General features: G+C 49.8%; 1 protein-coding gene across 1 annotated transcript in view; it reads left to right on the forward strand.

The window, feature by feature from the left end:
* The window catches only part of Col13a1 (collagen type XIII alpha 1 chain), a 137,090-nt gene that overhangs the window by 49,614 nt on the left and 63,142 nt on the right, over positions 1–24,334 (forward strand). The window contains exons 4-10 of the mRNA XM_050142889.1: positions 4,230–4,323; positions 6,542–6,704; positions 6,969–6,976; positions 14,785–14,811; positions 17,653–17,688; positions 20,823–20,849; positions 22,956–23,006. Of these exons, the coding sequence (XP_049998846.1) occupies positions 4,230–4,323; positions 6,542–6,704; positions 6,969–6,976; positions 14,785–14,811; positions 17,653–17,688; positions 20,823–20,849; positions 22,956–23,006 (406 nt within the window). The remainder of the gene's footprint in view (positions 1–4,229; positions 4,324–6,541; positions 6,705–6,968; positions 6,977–14,784; positions 14,812–17,652; positions 17,689–20,822; positions 20,850–22,955; positions 23,007–24,334) is intronic.

Below are 24,334 nucleotides of genomic sequence, written 5' to 3' on the forward strand. Positions count from 1 at the left end.
CCTTCATTCCTCCCCCTCCCCCCTCCTCCCTCCCTCCCTCCCTCCCTCTCTCCCTCCCTCCCTCCCTCCGAGTGGCCCCTTTGAGACTAGACTTGACCTCCTTCACCTAGGAAGGCCCTGCACTCAGGCCTGCTGCCTGTGGCTCCCTGTAGTCACTTCCCAGACCCTCAGGGCCACTTTACCTGGGGGTAGATAAGACTACAGAGGTGGCAATAGGGTCCCCTGGTTCTGCTGTGGGCTTCCTCGCCATCTTCACGAGGGTGCCTGGCCCCAGGCATTTACCGTAGCTGTTTCTTAGCCACGTATCGAGTTGTATGGGAAGATGCGCCGCTCTGTGGGCACTGGAGAAAGGCTGGCTAGAACAAAGTAGAAGTTCTCTTCAGAAGAGGGAGGGGTGGGAGAAAGCTGCAAGGGAGGCAGAGGAGGGAGTCCGCAGCCCTGGCACAGCCTGTGCCGCCTCCTAGCCACCTACCTCAGCTCATCCCCAGGCATTCACCAAACAAGGTGGGGAAGCCAGTAGGGACACGAAAAGGACAGTCCCTGCGCTGAAGGGCAGGGCATCCAAGAGCAGAGTGGTCCGAGCATCCTGCCAGGCTGGGAGCTCACATTATGGGCTCCACAGGAAAGGGGGGGATCACTGAAATTGCCCTCAGAGGACTATGGGTGGAATAGTTCAGCTGGGCTCTTGGGAACAAAGATGTTGAATGAGGACTTCTGGGGTTGGGGCAGGTCTAATTGGGGGGGTCTTCTCTGGCCCCCACACTTTCATTGCTCATACCCCAGTCTGCCTTTTTTTTTTTTTTCTTTTTAAGATGGTAGATCTGACCTATCGCAGGTTGGCTTTGAACTTCTTATGTAGCTGAAGGTGACCCTGAGTTTCGATTCTCTTGAGAGCTGAGATTACAGCTTTGGGCCACCATGATCTGTTCATGTGATGTTGGGGATAAAACTTAGAGCCTTCTGCATGCCAGGCAAGCACTGTACCAACGGAGCTGTAGCCCCAATCACCTCTCTGCCAATCTAAACAGCTGGGTAGGAAAGGGGGGGAAAGGCTAATACAAAATAATCCCAGTCTGGTACGAGGTGTGCTGCAGAGCCTTTCTCTTGCCCAACAAGGCTAGAGCCAGGCCTCCCTGGGAAGTCAGAAAAGAGCTCTCATCCCTTGCCACAGCCCCCAAGTGGCCAGTGCTTGACCTTGTTTCATATGCCAGTTCTTGCTGATTGGCAGTAGAAAAAAAATCTCTAGGCTCATGGGGGAAAAGTCACAATGACTGATGTCTTAGTCTGTGTTCTATTGTGGTGAAGAGACACCATGATCGTGGCAACTCTTGTAAAGGAAAGCATTGAATCGGGGCTGGTTTACAGTTTCAGAGGTTTAGTCCATCAGCGCCATGGCGGGGAGCATGCAGACATGCAGGCACATAGGGTAGCTGAGAGTTCTGCATCCAGATCCAAAGGCAGCAGGTAGAGAAAGACACTGCGCCTGGCTTGAGCTCTTGAATTCTCAAAGCCCACCCCCAGTGCCACACTTCCACCAACAAGACCACACCTACCCCAGCAAGGACACACCTTCTAGTCCTTCTAAGTAGCACCACTCCCTTGTGACTATGCATTCAAATATATGAGCCTATGGGGCAGGCAATCTTTTTCAAACTGCCACAACTGATTAGTAATGTCTGTTGTGAGTACAAAAGCCTGTTTAAAGAATTCCTTCTCTGGAGAGACGTAAACAATATCTCCCCTCCCCTCAGAAGGTTCCAGAGACAAGTATGATTCCATTAAAGATCTTCCTGGGGAACCTATGAGTTTAGGTTTAAAGACAGAGAGCATGATCAAGGGTTGCTGGCAGGAACTTGAATGATCCCAAAGCAGCTTCATGGAAAAGTCTTCACCCAGCGTGAATGGTGGCTTCCCCCTAGCTACATAGATGGGAGGTCCCTTCCCTTAACCGTCTCCAGCCTATCTATTCTAGCACCCAAGGCTGTGTGCAATAGGGCAGAACTGCATACAGGAGACTAAAAGGAACAGTTGCCATCTGGGATGAGAGTCAATGACTCTCCTCATCCCTTCCTTCTAGGAGAGGATAGCAGTAGTCAGCACACTTGGCTCTAAGGAGCCTTTGCAAGCAGACATAGCTAGTCTGAAGGAGATGGTGGTTGGCCGTTTTGTTCTGAAGACTCCTACAACAGAGAAATAGAGACGGAGCAGGAGAGACAGACACTGCACCTGCTGCCCACATCTCCCAGGCTCCAGGGCTTGCTCACGTTCACCTGGAATGCCTGGAAATGTTTGTGACTGAGGAAGGCATGATAGATCTCATCGGTGTGCTGCTATAGATGTTTAACAGCTGGTTGACGGGGTGGGAAAGGGGCCGCTTTGCTGCTTTTACTGATTTCTATAGCATGAACTCCTATTGTGGCCAGTTTTCAGTTGTCAATGCATAAGGTTCCGAAGCACCCAGCCAAGGAGAGCTCTGTGCTGACTCCCAGGAGACTGAATGTGCTGATGTTGAGCAGTTGTCAGATTTGCTAAAGCCTCCTGCTAGCCTCCAGAGCTCTACCAATTCTGGGCTGTTCTGAACTAGATTTAGGGATCCTTTACCAGCTGTGAACCTCTGGCAAACTACAGCCAGAGGCTCCTCATCCGTAGACCGGGGTTCACTGTGTCAGTCATGTTCCTGGGGCAACCAATCCAGATCCTCTACCCAGAATTGGCCTCAGTCCTCCTTACCAGGGTTCCCCATGTTGGGGTTTCTAGACCATGGCCTGCAATCCCTTGAAAGTAAAGACAGCCCAGGTAAGTTGTTGCCACCCTGTAGGCAGAGTATGACTGCTATTGTAAACAACTCAAGGTCCTTGGAGTGTCTGGGGTACCCAGTGTCTGTCCTGGTAGAGACTGGCAGGCAATGGAAGGTGTGGAACAGGATTCAGTCAGATCCCAGCTTCTGGGAAGCCAGCAGTCAGGCTGCGTCAGAACATGGCTCAGGTGACTTTGAATTCTGAGCACACTGTGACTCAGTGCTTGCTCTGCTTAGGACCAGGAGCAGATTTGGAGAGGGGCTAGGCAGAACCTTCCACTCTTAAGGACGGTTTGATTCCAGCAGGGAAAACACAGTTCACAGAGGCCAGGTTCAAAGCCGGGCAGGCAGTGGAGAGTTTAAAACTTAAAAAAAAAAAAATAACAGACTAAGAGATGCAAGCCAGGTCAGGCATGGTAGTGCACACCTTTAATCCCAGCACTTGGGAGGCAGAGGATCTCTGTGAGTTCAAGGCCATCTTGGTCTGTACAGAGGTGGTGAGCTCCAGAACAGCCAAGAGCGAGTGGAGAGACTCTGTCTCAAAACAAACAAACAAACAAACAAAAAGAGAAGCCCAGGTGCTGCCTGAGGTCATAGGGAACCTTAGACAAGTTGCTTAACCCCCAGTGGATGGGCAAATGCAGCCCGTCTTTTCGCAAACACAATGGAATCTTTACTTTAGCTTTTTCCCCCTTGTAACTTGACTGCACACTGCTCCAACGTAGACTCCTCTGGTGACAACATCGTGATGTGCCGTCAGGTTTGAACACTCAGGTTCCACATCAGTGAGTAGGGGTGAGCCTGCCACTCCCACCCCAAGCTTATCCCAAGAGCTGATGTGATATCATGGAGGCCCTATTAGTGCTACACTTCGGGCATCGCCTGTAATGTTGATTTACAGAATAGTTGGTGATTTCATGAGTGAATGAAGGGCCCTGAGAACGTGGTGAACATTGATTGAGTAAGTGAATGAATGAATGCATGAATGAATGGCTCCTCCTACTACCGGGGGCTTTTCTCAGAGTCCTCACGATCCATCAGGGCTGCTTGGCTATTCTCCAGCTGTCCCACATAGGATACTCTTAACTCCTCAGCAGAAGGAAAGGAGATCCTCATATCTACGTCACCAGGGCTTCGCCTCGGGCTTTAGATAACACACGTAGTAGTTGTTGTTCAATGCCGTTTTCCTTCCTCAAAGAGAATGCCTGTGTGTTCTCCATCTTTATAGAGCCACAGCATGGTACAGAATTTATTAAAGAAAGGTCACTCGGAATTCTGACCACCCCAGGTTTCATCACAGGGTCTGCTCCTGTTTTTCTATTTGAGAGGCAAGACTGCCTTGCTCATAGAGGCCACGGTGGCAGGTGGCAGGTGACAGGTATGGGGAGGAAGTTCTTGCACGGGTTTCTACTCTGGGTCATCTCTATTGTAGGTCATCTCTGGGCATCCTGTTGCAGCCCATCCTGGGTTATCTGGGACGATCTGCATCATTCTCCCCTCTGTTCCATGACCTGCAGCATGCACAGGTGACTTCCTCCTTCTTCAGATGGGGTGATGTGGACAGTCGCTCACGGAGTCCCTCCCCCCGGTCATGAGAGATGAACCGTTTTGGTAGGAGGCTCCCTGATGAGGAGTCAGGAGGCTGGGTTCTGTTCACATCCTCACCCAACCTCCGGGACTTCTCAGTCCCTAGTCTGTCTACAGTGGAGTTGATGATGCTTTAAAGTGGCTGTGCTTTGAGTGCCTGGCCAGAATGATGGACCAGTCCTGAGTCGCATGACTGAGGAGCACAGACATGTCGCATGCCAACACTGCTACACATTGCAAATGTGTCAGCTGTCCGTCCACTGTTTAGTGGACACAACACTGGGCAAAGGTGAAACCCAGGGGTCCCCGCTGCAGGCCTGGGAGATGAGACGTAGGAGGGCAACAGTTGGATCTCTCGAAGATCTCCCAGAAGGTTCCATCAGGATGATGGCACTCTTCCACCCTGCTAGGAAAGTGTTCATCACTGACAAAGCCTTGTCCTGTCAGGTCCCCAAGTCTAATCCACTTCAGTTCCCTCCATCTCCGTATGGGTCCTGGGAATCAAACCCAGGTCGTCAGGATTGGCAGCAAGAGCCCTCACCTGCTGAGCCATCTCCTTCTCCCTTCCAGCTGCTAGTTATTTTCCTTGTGGCTTGACAAAATACCCAGCTGAAGCAACTTCAGGAAGGAAAAATTTGTTTTGGCTCACGGTTTGAGGCCATCATCCATCACGGTGAAGAAGGCATGGCAGTGGGAGCTTCCTGTCAGTGGACGCATCATGTCTGTAGGCAGGGGGCAGAGAATGAATCCTGAAACATCCTCACAGACGTGCTCAGTGGTTGGTCTCCCAGGTGTCAAGGTGACTGTCGTTACTAATCCCCGTGCACACACACACACACATACACACACAAAAACACACGTACAAACACACATGCATACATACACAAACCTAAAACACATACAAACACGCACACACACACCATTCTGTGGCCCAGCGTCAACAAAGGGGCTTCTTCCTCACTGAAGACCCTGTGAGTGATGGGCTGGGGGTGTGGTGACAGCCTGGTGAAGCAAGTCCCCTGGGAGCTGAAGAGAAATCCTACAGAGGGCTGCAGGTGGCTGTGCAGGACGTTAACCTCACTGAGTGAGGGCACACTGTAGACATGGCTCTCAAGCTCTCCTGGTTTACTAAGGACATCAGGTCCACCACCAGATCTCCCTCCTATCTCATCAGGACCATCCCCAATCCTGCACACGAGGAGCTGGGACCCTGTCAGACCTGACAGGCTCAATGTGCCTGCTCTTCATGTGGCCAAACCATCCAAAAATTCCTAGAGGCTCAATTTTGTTACTATTGAATCCTTGTCCCCCAACCAGGAGGCACAGACTGCCCAGGAAGCCTGTGCTTCAGAGATAGTTGCAGGTTCTGGATGACATCCTCAGCTTAATAGGTCCCAGATGCTCTCCTTTCCTGACCCACGCTGCCCCCAGCCTGTTCTGGAACCCTGCCATCTAGCCCCGAGCATCCCAGCCAGCCACTACACCTTTTTTTATTTTTTTTTTTTTGGTTGTTGTTTCTAATTGAAACGTTTTGTTCACCCGGACATGATGGCTTGACAGAGGCCAGCGCAAGATGGGCTGTTTCTTCCTGGATGGGAACCAGAACACAGAGTGATACTGGCAGATGAGGGAGGGGAGAAAGGAAGTGGCTTTGGGGCCATAAGGAACCAGTGGGGAAGCATCAGGCAACCATGTTGGCAGAGCATGAAAGGGAACAGAAGTGGCTAGCCTCTAAGCTGACACAGTCAGGTCAGCAGGGGCTAAGGGGATGCACAGCCGGGACCCCTCCCCTTGGGACCATGGGGCCTCCATATCTCCTTCTACAGGAATGCCATCCAGACTGTCTCTTGTCACTACGTCCTCTCCTACCCTCTTGGCTCCCTCCCTCACAATGCTTGAACTTGTAATTCTTGGTAATGAGACCGGGCTGCTGCCGAAGTCCAGTGCAGGAAAAAGGAATGTGGGGGGAGGAGGAAAAGGGGAGTCCGTGGAGAGAGAGGGCTGGACCCAAGACTGAGAAGTGGGTGTTAGGAAAGCAGTAGTGGGCTGCAGACCCACGAGGGCAAGATGTCTGACTCAGAGCCTAACAGAAACCAGGCCAGGCCAATAGACATCAGGCTGCCTCCCTCCCTCCCCACCCCCCGCTCCTTTTGCCAGTTCTCCATTGCATGTCCTGGGAAAGCCTGCAGGAGTGGTGAGCATGCTAAGGGCATCAATCTCCCCAGCGTCTTCTGTGACCTTTCTGCTCATGCACTGGAGGCCACCAAGGAACAACTTGGAACGCAAACACTGGCAGGACCCCAAGAATGCAGTCGGGAAGGTGAGGGGTGGGGACCACTAGACCCTCTCCATACTATGCCTGGGGTCCCAAGCCCTGCGTTTCTCATCCAATAATAAGAATAGGGAAGCAAAATAAAGGGGAAACGGATTACACTGGCAAGAGTGAGCCAGGAAAAGAGGAACTTTGAAGACCAGATGGAAACCCGTTTGCCAAAGAATTCTTGGATGTTGTTTCTAAGGTGACCTCCCCACCGTGTCCCTCTGGCAGCAGTGACACTGACCAGCCCTTTTCTCTCTTTTTCAGGACCTCCTGTAAGTACAGGCTGCAGCTGGTCCCCGCGTGTGCGCGTGTGCGTCTCAAAGGCCTGTGTCATCTATGGTAACAGGGCCCTGGGTGGGGCGCTGACAGCCAGCCCCCTGCTGTCTTCCAGGAGGGTCCTCCCCCGTGTGCCACAAAGATGGAGTACTCTGCATCCCCTCAGGGCAAGACAATGGCCACCCTGTCCTTCTGGCCTCCATTTCATTCTAGAAGATGGGCCATAATCCTTCTTGGCTATTTTGTCCTACCTCTTTCAAATACACACACACACACACACACACACACACACACACACACACACACACACACTAACAACACTCGAAGAAATGGTAGCTATCAGAAAGAAGAAAGATTATCCAGCTAGGTTCTCCCAGTGTCTTTGTGCCATGCAGAAAGCAGGTCAGGACACAGCTCCAAGCTAGAGAGACTCCGGAGTGCCACCCACACCCCTGCGTGGGCAGCCCCATTCTGGCCAGGCCCCGAGGGGCGGCTGAGGCTGGTGGCGGCAGTGGCAGTAGAGGCAACATATCCTGCTTTCTGGGCCTTAGTCCCAGCGTGGGCAGGGAGCTGGACCTTTTCCAGTCGCCCAGAGAAGAACCCAAGGAAAACACCTCCCTAAGGTAAAGGACCCAAAGCCAGAATCACATGCTCTTTGAGGGACAGCATTTGATAGCCCGACAAAAGACCTGAGGGTACTGGCTCAGAAAGGGCCCAGCCACTTCACATCAGATCTTTCTCAAGGTTACTGAATTCTGTCCCACCCCTCCCTCCTGGCCCTCCCTCCTGAGTTGCTATGAGGTGACTTTGGGGCTGTGAGGAACCAATGGAAGCCAGAGGAAGAGAGTACCCTACTTGAGAAACCAGTGCACCTGATTCTTTTTTTAATTGGTTTTATTGAGCTATACATTTTTCTCTGCTCCCCTCCTTTCCTCCTCTCTTCTCTTCTACCCTCTCCCATGACACACCTGATTCTTTCTTTTCTTTTTTATTTTAATTGATTTTTTTTATTGAGCTCTACATTTTTCTCTGCTCCCGTCCCCTCCCCCCCACCCCTCCCCCAAGGTCCCCATGCTCCCAATTTACTCAGGAGATCTTGTCTTTTTCTACTTTCTACTTCCCGTGTAGATAGATCTATGTAAGTCTCTCTTAGTATTCTCATTGTTGTCTAAATTCTCTGAGATTGTGGTTTGTAGGCTGGTTTTCTTTGCTTTATGTTTAAAAACCACCTACGAGTGAGTACATGTGATAATTGTCTTTCTGTGTCTGGGTTACCTCACTTAAAATAATGTTTTCTAGCTCCATCCATTTTCCTGCAAAATTCAAGATGTCTTTTTTTTTTTTTTGCTGTGTAGTACTCCATTGTGTAAATGTACCACATTTTCCTTATCCATTCTTCGGTCGAGGGGCATTTAGGTTGTTTCCAGGTTCTGGCTATGACAAACAATGCTGCTATGAACATAGTGACACACCTGATTCTTAAAGAGACCTTCATTCAGTACTCTGTGATTACCCTGAAATCCCAACCCCCACCCCGAGAATCCTGCCAGTACCTTGTCTGATAGCAGTCAAGGAGGAAGTGCATTATCATGGTTAGTTTAGGGGTGTCAAAGGGTCATTCCTGTCACCCATCTTCCAGAATAGATGGCAGGGGCTGGGGTTGTGGCTCAGTTGGTAGAGCGCTTGCCTAGCACGCGTGGAACTCCAGATTTAATTCCCAGCATAAATCCCAGCACTTGGGAGATGGAGACAGGAAGATTCACGGTCATTCTCAGCTCTATAGAGAGTTCAAGGCCAGCCCAGGCTGCCTAAGACTTTGTCTTTTTTGTAAAGGAACTGTGACAGGCCACCTGCTGACTTGGGGCCATGTATCCCTTTCTTTTTTTAAAGATGAGAGTTCACATCTGCCTCATCCTAGGACACTCCAGAGAGGGCAAGAACTTTAGCATCCTTAGAGTTGTGTCAGACTGTCTGGCTTGCTGTTCCCAGCCAGAGTCGGTACTGTCACTCCTGGATTCTGGGGACTGACAAAGGAAGTGGGGTACAAGTCCCTACTCAACAGTCTCTACCTTCCTGAGCTGTGGCGCAAAGGACAAGGTCCAGGTAGTTCTTTGTACGCATAAGCTTGAGGCAGATGAGAGGCCCCTGGTCTTTGCCCAGCTCAGGCTAAAAAGACTAAAAAGCAGCAGGAGGAAGAGGGATGGGGGAGCTTCCTAAGCCCTGTGTTCTCTGCTTCCTGCAAAGGAAGGATGTTGGTGGCCAGAGGTGAGCGTTGGGTAGATGCCCGCCTGCTGCCCTGTGGACCATCTCCTAGGGCCTGGCTCTGTACTCCAGAGGGGATACCCAGGTTCCCATGGGCACAAGGTTGGCACACACCATGGAGGATACATCCATATGGCAGCAGGAGTTAGCAAAGGGTAGCAGATTAGCCTTTCCCACTGTCCCTACCCTGGTGTCCAAGGCAGAAGCTGTCTTCCCCGCTCCCTTTCTCATCACTTAAGTTATAGGAGCACATAGCACCCTCCGATTTAAAAAAAAAAATCTGTAATTCCTGTTGATTTATTTATTTCTATCCCACCTCACCTTGGGAGAGAGGGATTTAAAAATATGTACTAGTTAGGTTTTTGTCAATTTGACCCAAGCTAGGGTCACGTGGGAAGAGGCTCTCAGCTGAAAAAAATACCTCCATCAGATTGATGTGTGGGCAAGTTACCTTCTTGGTTAGTGATTGGAGTGAGAGAGGACCCAGCCCACTGTGGGTGATGCTGCCCTTACCGGTGTTCCTGGGCTGTATAAGAAAACAAACTGAGGGAGCTATGGTAAGCAAGCCAGCCAGTAAGCAATACCCCTCTATGGCCTCTGCTTCAGTTCTTGCCTTCAATTCCTGTCCTGACTTTATGATGGACTGATACCTGAATGTGTAAGCCACATAACCCTCCCGCCTTGGTCATGGTCTTTATTACAGCCACAGAAAGCAAGCTGGGACGGACGAGGTAAGGAAATAGAGGTGGGGAACTGAACAGAAGAGGCAGAAAAACTGGGCTTCAAGCTCCCTGTTGTTCCAATGCGAAAAGGTAAATTAGGGGTTTTGTTGTTGTTGTTGTTGTTGTTGTTTTTTTTTTTTTTTTTTTTTTTTTTTTTTTTTAAAGTCAGTCCACAGTTGTGTAGGAATGCCATGGACATCCAGTGAAGCTTGTCCTGGTCCTGTGCCTCACTCCTTTGTCCCCTTCTAAGAAGGGCTCATGCCAACCTTTGCATAGTGAGTCCCTCCTGGAGTTCAGTGTTACACTAGTTACCTTGTTGTAAAAGGCGGGTGATTACTCAGTTCCTGTTCTCCTGTTCTCAAGCTGAGGAAATGAAGGTGCAAGGAAACCAAGTCACTTCCCTAAGGTCACCCGCATCACTCACATCATTAAGTGCAGAGCCAAAACTGAGCACAGGTGGGCTGACCACACAGCACTTGCTCCTGTTCCAGAAGGTTTTATCTCTGCTACTGAAACACCTTCACTTGTGCTGGCCTCCACCTTATGTGCCAGGGCTCAGGCTCAGCACTTTTTTTTTTTTTTAATTGAAAACCTTCTTTTCTTACCCTATAACTTGATCATGTTTTTCTCTCCTAATTCCTCCCAGATCCTCCCCACCTCCCTTCCCACCCAGCTTTATGTTCTTTTCTTTCTCACTCACTTTCAAAAACAAAGAAAAAACAAAAATAAAAATAATCAAGAAACACATGCAAAAAACCCACAAAAACGAAAATCAAAATAAACAAGCAAAAGACTCACAAGACAAAAAAAAATACCTAAACAAAGCAAAGAGAAGCAAAAGGTCCACAGAATTACTACTGAGTTTGTTTTGTGTGGGCCAAGTACTCCTGAGCATGGGACCTGTGCTGAAGTGTGGCTGACATATACTTAGTTTTTCTCCAATGGAGAAATTTCCCCCTTTGCCATTGGGTGTCAACTGTAGACAGCTTCTTGGTTAGGGGTGGGACCCCGTGTCTACTTCCCCCTCAGTTCTGGGCCCCCATCTGGCTTGAACCTGTGTAGGTCTTGTGCATGCTGCCACAGTCTCTGTGAGTTCATATGCCTCAGTCTTGTGTCTGGGAGACATTGTTCCCTGGAGTCATCCATCACCTCTGGCTCTTAGACTCTTCCTGCCTCCTCTTCTGTAGATTCCCAAGTCTTGAGGGGCGAGGTTCAGTGAAGACATCCCCTTTTAGGGCTGAGTGCTCCAAAGTCTCTCACTCTATGCGTATCGTCCAGTTGTGTGTCTCTGTGTTAGTTACCGACTACTTTGAGAAGAAGCTTCTCTGACGTGGGTCAAGCAAGGCACTGATCTATGGGTATAGCAAGCACTATGCCATTTTGTCGCTATATCCCTTTCTCAGAATAAGAGTAGTAGGTTTTCCCCTAGGCCCATGACCTATCTAGTCTCAGGTTTTGGGCCACTCAAGCAGGGTCAGGTGTTCCAACTCATGGAGTGGGTCTTAAATGCAGTCAAAAAAAAAAAAAAAAGTAGTTGGTTACTCCCATAGCATTTGCGCCACTATCGCACAAGTATATCTTGCAGGCAGGTTGCTGTTGTAGGTCACGGGGTTATAGCTGGGTTGACATTTACCTTTCTCCTCCTGTAGTGTGCAGGGTACCTTCCAGGGCCATGAACACTAACTAGTCAGTAGGGTGAAGATTCTAGACAGGCATCAGCTCGACTTCTCTGTGATCTGTGGCATAAGTGCTGTCTTCAGCAGTAGGCCCTTACCATCAGGTTGGGGAGAGCAACTGATAGCCTTGGCAACAGCTTGATGTTTGAGCATTCTCATGGGACCCCTTTGGCCAACAGCTCAATAATATATTACTCATTCCTAGACTGGAGGTTTTGCTCGGTGGCATAAGATGTCTAGTTGAGGCATTGTCTTCCCTATTAGGGGACTCCATTTATATTCCTTTCGTGTTCACTCATATTTTAAGAAGCCACTGAAGTAGGCTTCCGTATCGTTTTCAAGTGGCCTCTAGTGTTAGTTGCTACTCTCCTGCCTTCCCACTCCCCTCACTATTTAATCCTCCTACTCTAGTTTCCCCTTTGTCCCCCCCCACCAACACTGTATTCTATTTCCCCTTCCTTGAGAGCTCTTCTCCTCCCTGTGGTTTCTTCCTAGGTACCTAACCTCTGTGGTTATTTGGATTAAAACAATCATACTGGAATCTTAAAAGCTAACATTCACAAATAATACAAAACCCAATATGTGTCTCTTGGAGTCTGGGTTACCTCACTTAGGATGATTGTTCCTTGTCTCATCCATTTGCCTGTAACTTTGATAATTTAATTTTTCTTAATATCTGAATAACTTTCCATCGTGTGGATGTACCACATTTTCATTATCCATTCATCAGTTGCTGAACAGGTAAGCAGTTTCCAATTTCTGAGTATTATGAATAGAGCAGCAGTGAACGTGGATGAGCAAGTGTCTCTATAGTAGGATATAGAGTCCTTTGCCCAAGAGTGATCTAGCTGGATCTTCAGATAGATTGATTCCTACTTCCTGGGGAACTGCCACACTGATTTCCACAGTGACTACACAAGTTTGCACTCCCACCCCGCAATGTTCTCCTTACCCCACATCCTCACCAGTCTGAACTGCCGTTTGTTTTATTGATCCTGGCCATTCTTACTGGGTTAAGATGAAATTTCAAAGTAGTTTTAATTTGTATTTACCTGGTGGCTAAGGACGTTGAATGTTTCTCTAAGTGCTTTTTAGCCATTTCATCTTTTGAGAACCTTCTGTTTAGATCTGTACCTCGTTGTTTGAATTGGGTGATTGTTTCCTGATGTTCAGATTTTTAAAAATTCTTTATGTATTTTAGATACTAACCCTCTATCAAATGTACAGCTGGTAAAGATCTTTTTCCACTCTGTAGGCTGCAGCTTTGCCTGAATAACAGTGTGTGCTTTGCCATATAGAAACTTTTCAGCTTTTTTTGAGGGCCTATGCATTAATTCTTGGTCTTAGTGTTCTATCAGATTCAAGGCGTCTAGTCTTATGTTGAAGGCCTTGAGCATCTAGAGTTGAGTTTTGTGCGGGGTGATAGATATGGATCTATTTTCATTCTTCTTCACACAGTCATCCAGTTTGACCAGCATCATTTGTTGAAGGGACTGTTTTCTCCAATGTTTATATTTTACTTCTTTGTCAAAAATCAGGTGTCCACTACAGAGAAACCCTGTCTCGAAAAACAAAAAAAAAAAAAAAAAAATCATGTGTTCATAGGTGTGTGAGACTGGATCTTCAGTTCAGTTCCACTGATCAGCTCAATTCCATGATCAGCATGTCTGCCTTTATGCCAGGACCATGCTGTTTTTATTTCTTTTTTAAAATATTTATTTATTTATTTATTATGTATGTTATATTCTGTCTGTGTGTGTCTGCAGACCAGAAGAGGGCAGCAGACCTCATTAAAGATGGTTGTGAGCCACCATGTGGTTGCCGGGAATTGAACTCATGACCTTTGGAAGAGCAGGCAATGCTCTTAACCACTGAGCCATCTCTCCAGCCCTGCTGTTTTTATTTCTATAGCTCTGCAATACAGTTTGAATTTAGGATGGTGATACTCCAGCAGTTCTGTCATTCAGGATTGTTTTAGCTATCCTGGGTTTTGTGGTTTGTTTGATTGTGTGTGTGTGTTTCCGGGATGGTGATTTTTTTTACAATATTAGTCCTACTGATCCATGCAGGTACAACTCCTGAGAGTATCTCAGAAATCTCCCCCTTCTTGGCAGAGGAGGGCGGCTGTTATTATAGAACCTTAGCAGCCCTTTTGAGTCAAACCCATCAGAGGTCAGGGTCCAGCTCTAGAAAAATGCCACTCTCTGGATTTCATGGATTCCTGAGAGATTTCAAGTATATATTATTATGATGGAAAGTATAATTGTTAGGATATTTGTTGGATAATTCCTTTTTATTTATGTTTGCTTATTTGGAGACAGAGTCTTGCTCTGTAGCCCATACTGGCCTAGACTTCTTCTTCATGCCTCTTGTCTCCCAAGTGCCAGGATGATTCTAGGCTGACATAGGCCTAGCTGGTGTTCTTCTCTTACTCATGTTATAGAGACTTTTGTCTATTAGGTTCCAGAAATCAGGAAGGCAGAACAGCTCCCACCTCCCACCCCACTACGGACCAATCATAGAATGGATGATCTTATGTGGTCCACACATCAAAGCAAGTCCTACTGGCTCCCTCATGGTCCTCTGTGGGGTTTCCCCTTCTCTGGCTCCATGTCACCAGTATAGATGTGGCCCATGTACCAGGGGCATCATAACAGATGGCAGGCTCTGCCTTACCCTTGGCTTCTCCATCTATGTGGTAGGACTAGGAACACAGAGTCCTGACTATCTCTGACCCTTGGATGTCATCTCAACCCTTTCCTAGTCAGGGCCAGTAGGCAGAGTGGTGCCCAGAGAACCACAAGGAGCCAAACAGAAGGGCTCAGAGACCGGGTATGCTAGTGAGAGGCAAAGCCCCAGTGACCCTTGAGTCATGGGAAGGGACGTATCATCTTTCTGTTTCCTGTCCTATTCCTGGGCCTGGCATACAGGAGGTCCTGGTTACTTGGCTTTGTGGATGGATGGATGACAGAAAGGATAACAAACAATATTATTGTTTTGATAACAATAATATTTTTGATAACAAACAAGCTCCCAGAGTGCAGGGGACCTCCCTGAGGTCACAACTGACTGGGGCAGTGTTACCCCATTGACAGTTCATAATTCTGACCTGTATCAAGTTCACGCTCTACCTCTTTATTTCAGGGCCCCACGGGAAGACCTGGACTCCCTGTAAGTAACTCATTTCTTATCTCTCTGTCTCCTTTTCATGTGGGTACTGGGGATAGAGCCTGGGGCCCTGGCATGCTTCAAGTACTCTCGCACTGAGCCACACTCCAGCCCCCATTACTTAGTCTTTCTCAGTCTGTTGACTGGCTGAGTTGGGTGGCCAGTTCTCCTTACAATTCTCTGAGTGTCACCTCTCTCTGGAGTGTTTAATCTGTAGTGGAGGGTAAAACCATTCCCATGTCCTCTATTTTGGAACATTGGAGAATACCTGGGATCTATGGCTACAGTTCTTGGCAACCTTCCTAAGGTGTTACGCAGTTAGGCCCAGTAACAGACCCTCCCAACACTGAACAGATAGTTTTGTAATGGGGGAGCTGGGACAACTGGTCAACCCCTGGGTCATTCCCATCATCTTTCATGGCGGATGACATTCAAACTGCTGTTCTAGTCTTCCTGTGCCCTCTAGTGAAAGGTGAATGCAAAACCTTTGATTCTCCCTAGTTGCCAGAGGCTGAGTAACCCGAGGGAGTTTGGACAAAAGTGGATAGAAGCCATGTGAATAGCCATCCCATCCTGAAGCTTTAATAAGTTCCGGGCATTCTGAGCATCCCCAGCCTTGATCCCTCGAGGAGTCAGAGAAAAACAGTAACAGCTCGGAGAAATGGGTATTCCCAAATCCATTTTAGTGATGGGAAGACAAAGTCTCAGGCTCAGGAGGGTCACGTGCATGGTTCAGCCTGTCCGAGTTTCCCAACAGTGGATTGTTAATGGATTATCACACACCCCTGAGCACTGTACTTTTTTTTGGGCATGCTTGACCTTTATTGGAGTACCACCTTTAAAGTCTTCTGAGAGATTTATCTGTTTAGATAAATGAGATGAGGACTGGATATAAATACTGTGGGCTTTGGAGCAGGGAGTGGCTCAGACAAGGTGCTGTATCCATTTAGGGGGTTAAGGAAAGTCATGGATGGGTTTTGGAGTACTTAGGCGGGGTATAGAATGGATGCAGGGGAGGAGGCCTTACAGGAGGTATCTTTGATACCTGTCTTCCCTTATCCCTTTGCTAAAAAACCCACTTCCATTGGATTCTAGAACCTTCTGGATATAAATTATAATATAGCCTTTCGACTAATCCAACAGCTTCTAGAATTCATCACTAGTAACTTTATTAGTCAAGTACGCATGGAAGAAGGTTCGGGCTTAGCTGAGATTATCCCAGTGCTATAGCTCAGCAGGGTGGGTGTCTTGGTCCCTGTGAAATTTAAGCAGGGCTATGGTCAGGTGACTGAGAGGAATGTGGGCGGGTTTTTCTTACAACGTCCACCTTTAAAAGGCATTTAGGGGGCGATTCACAGAGCAGAGGATGCTGCCGAGTTTCCAGTCACTGGCCTTTCCATGCTTGTCCCTAACCTGAGCTTTTTATGGCCAGGGCTGCAAAGAACATTATTTTCCAAAAGAAAGGAAAAATAATCCAAGACCCACAGCACCCTGGAATATCATTCAAGAGCCCAAGCGTGAATGGACTGTGAGGTCATCAGAGTCAGAGCTGACAACAGGCACGGGCCTGGTGTGTCCTCAGTGGGAGGGGCAGTGCCACTGGTTGAGGGTCTGGCTTCCATGCGAAGGGTTGTGAGGTGGCCCACGAGCAGGTACATCCTTGCTGGTCTGTCATTAGCTTATAAGGAACAGGATGAGCAAACATTCATACAGAACCATGGTGCAGCTGCGGGCTTCTGCTTTATTTAGTCTATGCCATTTCGCCCAACAGTCACCAGATATCAGGTTCTCGGCATAAGGCAGGAGCATCCCATGAGGACCTCAGCCACCTCAAAGCCTCCATCTCGCACTCAGTAAGACTGGTGCTCAGGGAGGCTAGGGAAACGGTCGGTGCTTACAACCGGCGCTGTGCCATTCTTAGCAGAACGCTTTGCTCATAGACTCTGGATCTTGACAGTGTCAGCCTAACAGGAGCTGACAGCGTTTCTTGTGTGTCCCACATATGTCTTGGGATGCTGCTTGTCCCTTGAGGCATTGTGCCTCAGCAGATCCAGAGTCACCCCAGAACACCCCCACAACACACACACACACACACACCAGGGGAATTTCAGGGCAGTCTCCTGTCCAGGAGGCTGGACATCATCTTCTGTACCCTGTTGCTCCTCATCCTTTGAAGCCCCGCCCCAGATTTTTATGATGTCTGCATGCCTGTGATTACAAAAAAATACTTTCTGCTGAAAGGGGGACGAATGAAACGAATGAAAACTTCATAAGCAGATTTCCAGAGTTAGAGGATGTAACCCTGGCTACAAAACAAAGCATGTGAATTCACACGCTGGAGCAGCCTGTGAGGAGAGGGGGTGGGGCAGGGCATTGCTTCTCTGGCTCTGGCAAACAGACCTAGGGAAGCCGTTCATCCTTCTTCTTGCTCTGTGTCTTCAAGTCAAGGGTAATGACTCCTAGGCCCATTCTGGCCATCCCTGATGGGTTGCCATGACACAGCCTAAGGTGGAAAGGGCCTGGGAGACACCTAAGGAAACTGAGGCCCAGGCTGATGATCTGCTGTAACCTTCATTCTATAACACCATGCTTGAGTGCAGAAGAAAACCATACATGAGAGATGAGAAGTCTGGTTCCATCCAGGCTTTGAGGTCCTGACACTGGTTAGTGAGGTCTCCTGGGATGTCATCTGTGACATCCACGTGACACTTGGTGCCACTCCAGATGTTGTCCCAGCTGCCCCAACAAAGCTTCCTAGCCGTGTCCCCAAGTCAGGCATACAAGAGCGCATGGGACTCTCTGGCAAGTGGCAGCCGCAGTGACTATTTCCACCTCCTTCATCAGGGGGACAAGGGTGCCATCGGGATGCCTGGACGTGTGGTGAGTTGGCCCACATGTCCCTGCTTGGGCGGGGGGGAAGCATGGCTTGCTTCTCCATGCTGGCTTATCCTCAATACAAGGTAAAGTGCTACCCAGGGCAACTTCAGGAGGGCCAAGGAAAAGGAAGGGAAGACACATTATTCCAGTCTCCAGTCTGTATGAAACAACACCTTGTAGTTCACCTGCATACATGATTTCAGTTACTACAGTCAGATATTTCAAGAGAGACCGCCTCTGGCCAACCTCTTAGGAAATATTAAGCTTGTACTACTTAATATAAGTTATCGTTTTTAATCTCTTACTGTGCCAAGACACAGCAAACATAAGATCCCATGCGAACTAGTGTTTCTGTCACCTGCTGGGGTCTTGGAATGTATTCTTGGAGACACAGGGACTAAATACTCTGAAGAACACTGGGCAACAGAGGAAAAAAGCAAGAAAGTCACTGGACACACGGAGATAGAGCGAGACCTAGGTATTCCAAGACACCAGCTGCCCCCACAGCCATCCTCAGAACAGCCGCTCTCTGCCACGGTGTCCTCTGCGGATGGATGCTACACTCAAAAGTGCCGAAGACAGGGCTTGGTTCTAGGCCATCCGTCTAGGTCCCCATGAAGGTATATATAGTTAATATTTCCTTCGTGGAAAGTGAGGGAAGAGCTCAGGGAGATGAGAATGGTTGGTCAGAGGTATGAGAAGCCTGGATGCAGGCATTGAATCCCTGGCACCTGGGTTGTCCTGTCCGCCTCAGGATGAAGCTCTCCAGGGTCTAGAAAGACAGAAGTGTGAGGTGGTGAAGGGAATTCCTGCATCAGGATGTAGACGTGGCCATGGTCAGGGCTGCCCATCTCATCTGACTCCAAACTACCCACCAGCCTCAGCTTTCTCCTCCAGCGTGCTCCCGCTGCCATCACTGCTGGCTTTGCCTGTGACTCTGTGATGTTATTGGCCTTAAGCATGACTGTGACATCCGTGTGTGAATTTGCATGGCTGGAGCAAGCATGGAGTTGGGGTACCCAAAGCTTAGGCAACTCTTGCTAGTACTGACATCACGCTGAGTATTAAACCAAACCAAAGAGCCTTCACATATCAGCTCATTCAGTCCTCGAGAACACTGCATGCTGAGAGGCGCCATTTCTGCCCTTCTCTCCACCCCCACACCCCCGTCCTCCAGTACTCCAGATGAGAAAGCCAAGGCTTAAAAGATAAATGTCTTTCTCAAGGTTATGTACTAAGAAGTAATTAAGCGGGTACTCACACACAGATAGCCAGGCTCCACATCTGGGCCCTGGATCCTGGTGGTCCACACCTAATATCACAGCTGAAAGGAGAGTGCCCCAGAGGCCTGGAACATTCCAGAGTTCGGTTCAGGTCCTCCATGCAACCTGAGTTGTGAGGGGCCACCTCCATGGCGCTGGGGAGTCGCCTTAGTCAATGCCATTTTGCCCAACATTTACCAGTTTCTGGGTAAATGGTATCTCATGGGGACCCCAGCAACCTTGAAGCTCTTGCCCACTGCTCCCTCACCCCCACCACACACACACCACATGCAGTCAACAAAATTTGGTACCCAGGGAGAGTGGTTACAAACAGCATTTTCATTCTTCAGTATCATAAGGCTACCAAGACCTGTCAGAGTGTGGGAGTCCTGCCCCCCTCCATGGAGTGCTCACACCGATTCTAGACCAGGACACCAGGCATTTTGCCTGCCCCGAGGTTCTGCTCCATCCGTCTACCCATTAGACACCGGGTCCATGTGTGCCGTCACTGGATCCCATCCAGAGATGAGACATGACCCTTCCATCCTTCCGCTAGGCACCTAGCAAGGCACTGCCTCTGCCCCAGCCTTAAAGATCCCATTTTATGGGTAAAGTCTACCCAGGAAGCAGGCGGAGTTGATCCTCTACCCAAGCCAACTGACTTATATGGTCCTTGCTCCTGTTAGGTAGGTGTTGGGAGCTTTTCCCCCTGGGTGCAGCAGCTGGCCTGCAGGAAGTCCTGCTGAGTGAAACATGTACTTCCGGCTACTCTTTCTCGCCCCCCCCCCACCAGAGCTTCCTGTGTGGTGGCAATGGGGTGAGGTAGGGGAGCCACCGGAAGCCTCCCACCTCCTGGGCAAATCTCCATCCCAACCACTTTGGAACTTCTCGCTGCTGGTGCTATTTTAAATGTGGGATGGCCCATTTGGCTGCTCGCTAGGGGTCCTGGCATAAACCACTTGATAAGGACTGGAGTGTCCAGTGACCAGTAGGTGTGAAATTCCTGGGTCATTCCGGCACTTCACCAGAGGTGGCACCACTGGCCTGTTGGGAGCTGGGTAGTTTGAGGCTGCCTGTCCATTGGCCACTGTGGTGACAAGGGACCTAAGACTAGGTATTCAGGTTTCTTTGTGTACTAGACTCACCTTCCATCCTGGCAGAATTTGTATCTCCGGCTTCCTGCCACTGCTGCCATTTTGGCAAGCATCCTACCACTGGGCTCGATCCCCTGCTCTCTCTAGACTTTATCTTTGATACAGGATCCCACCAAGTTGGCCCGAGCTGTCCTCGAACTCACTTTCTAGCTCAGACAGGCCTTGAACTTGTGTTCTCTCTGCTTCAGTTCCCAAGTAGTTGGGAATTCAAACCTGAGCCACTTAGGTCCAGTAGCCACCTTCTGTTGTTGTCGCGTCTCCTCCCCCCCACTCCCACTCCCATCCCCCCCCTCCCCGCATGCCTACAGCTCCTGGGGTTCATGATCACAAGCCACTGGACTTTGGCTGCTCAGGGAGGTTTCCTGACTAGGTTGGGTCGGTGTCTCTCTCTCTCTCTCTCTCCCTCCCTCCCTCCCTGTGTGTGTGTCTCACTCGCTCACTCACTTGCTAGCTCACACGTGCACACAGCACTTGGACAGGGTCTCGTGATGGAGAGCAGCTGGCCGTGCCTGCTGGCCGACATGGCCGTCGCGTGCCTGCATCTGTGTTCTGTTGTACTGTGTTTCTTATTTCACGGTGATTGCTTTTGCTCAGTTGCTGTGCCATTAACACGGATCCTTATGTCAGTGTCTGTCTCTCATCCTATTTTTTCCCCCCCCCCCCCCCCCCCCCGCGACCCTCTCTACCCCACACCCTATGTTTCGTGGGGCTGCCTGCCCAGGGTGTCAAAGGTCAACCAGGCGAGAAGGTGAGTCCTTGCTGCCCCTCCACCTTCATCCCAACCTCGTCTCTTACTGGGAGGCTTTCAGATTAACATCCTCCACACCCTGGTGTGGAGCCCTGGGATTCCTGGGCAGGGTCCCAGCTGTCCGGCTTCAGTGTATCTGTCCTGACTTGCCTTCACCACATGATGGATGCCACTGCTCTGATTCCTAGCTGTGAACTGTCACCCACCCCTGATGAGAGGAGACTGGCTTGTCACTGCTGTGTAACTGGGACTGCCCAGGGGGACCCCAGAGTCACAGAGAGGGACCCTCCACCCGCCTGGGAAGCCAGAATTCCCGGGATAGAGGGAAGCATGAGGAGCAGGGGCCATCCTGAAAGAGCAGCCTGGTGGGTTCTGGAGATTTCAGAGTGTAACCTATCCAATCAGACCTGAAAGTAAGATCTAGGGAAGGACTAGGTTTTGTCGGATATCCCCAGCTGTAACGTAGCAGGGACCAGAACCTGGGATTCCTGGTCCTTAGCTTTTCCTCCCTCCTCATAGACACTGGACATATCAGTGTTATGGGCCTCTTTTGTCTGCCTCTCACCTCCCTTTTTTTTTTTTTTATGACAGAGTTTGATTTGTAGTTCAGGCTAGCCTAAAACTCCATGCATAGACGAAGCTGACCTGAAACTCATAACGTTCTTCCAACCTCCTGCCTCTGCCTGGAGGCATGAGACTCCCCCAACACACACACACACACACACACACACACACACACACACACACACACACACAGTTTCTGCAACAGAGTATTCTATCCCCAAAGTAACAACAAACACTAACAGTGATAGTTGCTCCAAGCCTCCAGCACACTCCAGCCTCAGGCACGCTGTGAGTGTTCTTGTTTCTAATGACCCAGCTGACACTGACAGCCCTTCCTGGAAGCTTTACTAGTCCTCTGTATACCAGGCACAGAGAAGGAAAGTTGCATGCCATGATCACACAGCTAGAAGGTGACAGAGCTGGAGAGCAGCCCCGTGTGCTATGACTCCGAGGCTGAGGCTACTGACCATAGGACTGGCCGGTCTTCCAAATGGAATGAAATTACTGGTTCCATTCTATGGGCGTGAAACTGGCAAGGAGAGACATAGCGCCTTCCTCAGACCACATGGTGCTTCTCAACACTTCCCAGTACTATCCCATGCAGTTTCCATATTCCATCTAAATGATAGGTGTTCTTTTCCCTGCCATAGTTTAGGAAATGAACAGAGACATGAATTAGTTTGTCCCAAATCACACAGTTGCTAAGGAGCAGTGTTTGCCTTCAAACTGTGCATTTTGCCCTCAGCTACGTCCACCACTTGACAATGCTATACTTACTGGCTTTAAACCACCACTACCTGTATGTGAGGTAGGACATTTAAGACATTTAACCACGCAAGGGCTATAGAACATTCCAAGCTCCAGCTCTTGGGAGCATTGTGTGAACTCAGAAAGCTGCCATGACTTTAACTCAGGGCCCTGGGCTTTTTCATTCCCCTCCTGCCTTTGCTATGGGCTCCTGGTGGGGAACCCTACATGTGGGGACCCCTACACATATACACCCCGTGTCTACCCAGCTGGTTCAACCACTGTGACTAGCACTGAGGGCTACCAGCCAAGTAACTCGGGAACATGCCGTAGGGGCTGAGCATTGGCCTCAGCCTTCGTCCTTCTGGGACATTCTCTGGGACATCCAGCCTTTGGACTCAAGGCTACTGGGCCCATACAGCCGGGGTGTTGTTGGTTCTGACCCTCTATTCTTGTAATTCCTGTCTAACAGTTGTAGGGTGTGCTGCCAGGTGAAATGGGTGGACTGTCACTGCTGAATGGCCTTTCCCTGTGTCTCCTGCCTGCCCCTCAGTGTCATGGACCCTGCTCTCCTCTCTGCACTTCCTGAGCCCATTGTCCTCCCCCGCCCATATCTGTTCATATTTGCTGCTTTGTACCTGCCCTTCTCGGCTCTAATCATCGTCTCTGGGTTCCTTTTGGTCTATAGGGTTGGCATCCCCTCTCCCGAATGCCAGCTCCCTCGTCCCCTTTTGCATAGTTTTTCCACTGCTCTCCCTCTGTCCACCCTTCCATACACCCTCTGTCTCCCTACAGGGTGCCCCTGGAGATGCGGGGATGTCCATCATCGGGCCTCGAGGCCCCCCTGTAAGTTGTTGCTGTTCTTTTGGGGGATATGGAGGTTGGGAGAGCTAATGAAAAGAGCTTTTGGGGGGATAAGGGTGAGCTCTGACACGGGCCTCCGGGTGTGGCCATCCCACGCGGTGTGGTCAGCGCTGTTGCCCTTCAGGGTTGCTGTTGATGTTAAAGAAAGTGGGCTGACTAATTATACCTAAACTGCTGCCTCCTGGAAGGGCTCCAGGGCCTAGCCTCTCACTGCAAGACTCCAGCAGCTGGGAGGCAGGAGAGGCGGTTGCTGTTGTTTACAGGAGGGAAAGGCGCTGCCTGCCCTGGGTGGGTGCCCCGGCTTTCTTTGGAACTAATCCCCCTTCCCAAAATCAAGAGAAGATGATGCAGTCCGAGTTGACTGATCCCAGGCTCCCACTCCTGGGTCTAATGAAGCCCCAACCCACCTTCCACACACCCTAAGCCTCCTCCTCAGTGTCAGCACCAGGTTCTGGGAGTTAACTAGCACCTGACTTCCCTCTGACATACTTCCTTAAGGACGGCCTGGCACGTGGGTGATGGATTCAGCAAACTATCACAACCATGGGAAGGAGGAGGAGTGGGGACCCAAGGTGCCCACTCACCAGTGTCGGGGGGGGGGGGCAGGAATCCAGCATAGTCTAGTACAGCCCGTCTGAAGAAGAAACAGGCACACAGGGGAGAAAGGGTTTGGCCAGGGCCTCCCTTTCCCTGATGAGGAGAGGAGCGTGAGGAACCTGCCATATGATGAGGGAGCAGGGGGAGCAGGGAACACAGAGAGTGGGATAGTGCAGCGAGGAGTGGGGTGGTTCCCAACCTTCCTAAGGCCGTGACCCTTTAGTCCATTTCCTCACAGAGCAGTGACCCCCCCCCCACCAACCATAAAATTGTTGCTACTTCATAACTATAACGTTGCTACTGTTCCGAATAGTAATGCAAATATCTGGCATGTAGGATATCTGTATGCTGCTCCCAAGGTAGTGGCCCGCTGGAGTAGAGGACTAGGAAGTCACAGTGACGGGCACTGATCACATGCTGGGCCTTCAGAACAGGCAGGATGTGTCCTTTCCCCACATCCCAGCACGTCACAGGAGGAACCTGGGAATCTCGTGCCCACATCGATTACCAGGCTCATAAATGATGGGCGCAGTTTTGTCCCAAGAGCCCCTTCCAGCTAGAAGTGTGGCTGTGTAGAAAGGACGTTCGCCTTGAGGGGAAGATGATGGCCCTTACTGGTGCCTCCATTGGTTCTGTGACACTTGTCCTGACTATGCCCAGAGTCCCCTGACGCTGGCCACTGATCATCAGCCAGAAGGCCAAACTACCCTGAA

This window comes from Alexandromys fortis, unplaced genomic scaffold (assembly GCF_014885135.2).
Source record: "Alexandromys fortis isolate MF-2015 unplaced genomic scaffold, M_Fortis_MF-2015_v1.1 scaffold_9, whole genome shotgun sequence".
Taxonomy (NCBI): Eukaryota; Metazoa; Chordata; class Mammalia; order Rodentia; family Cricetidae; genus Alexandromys; species Alexandromys fortis.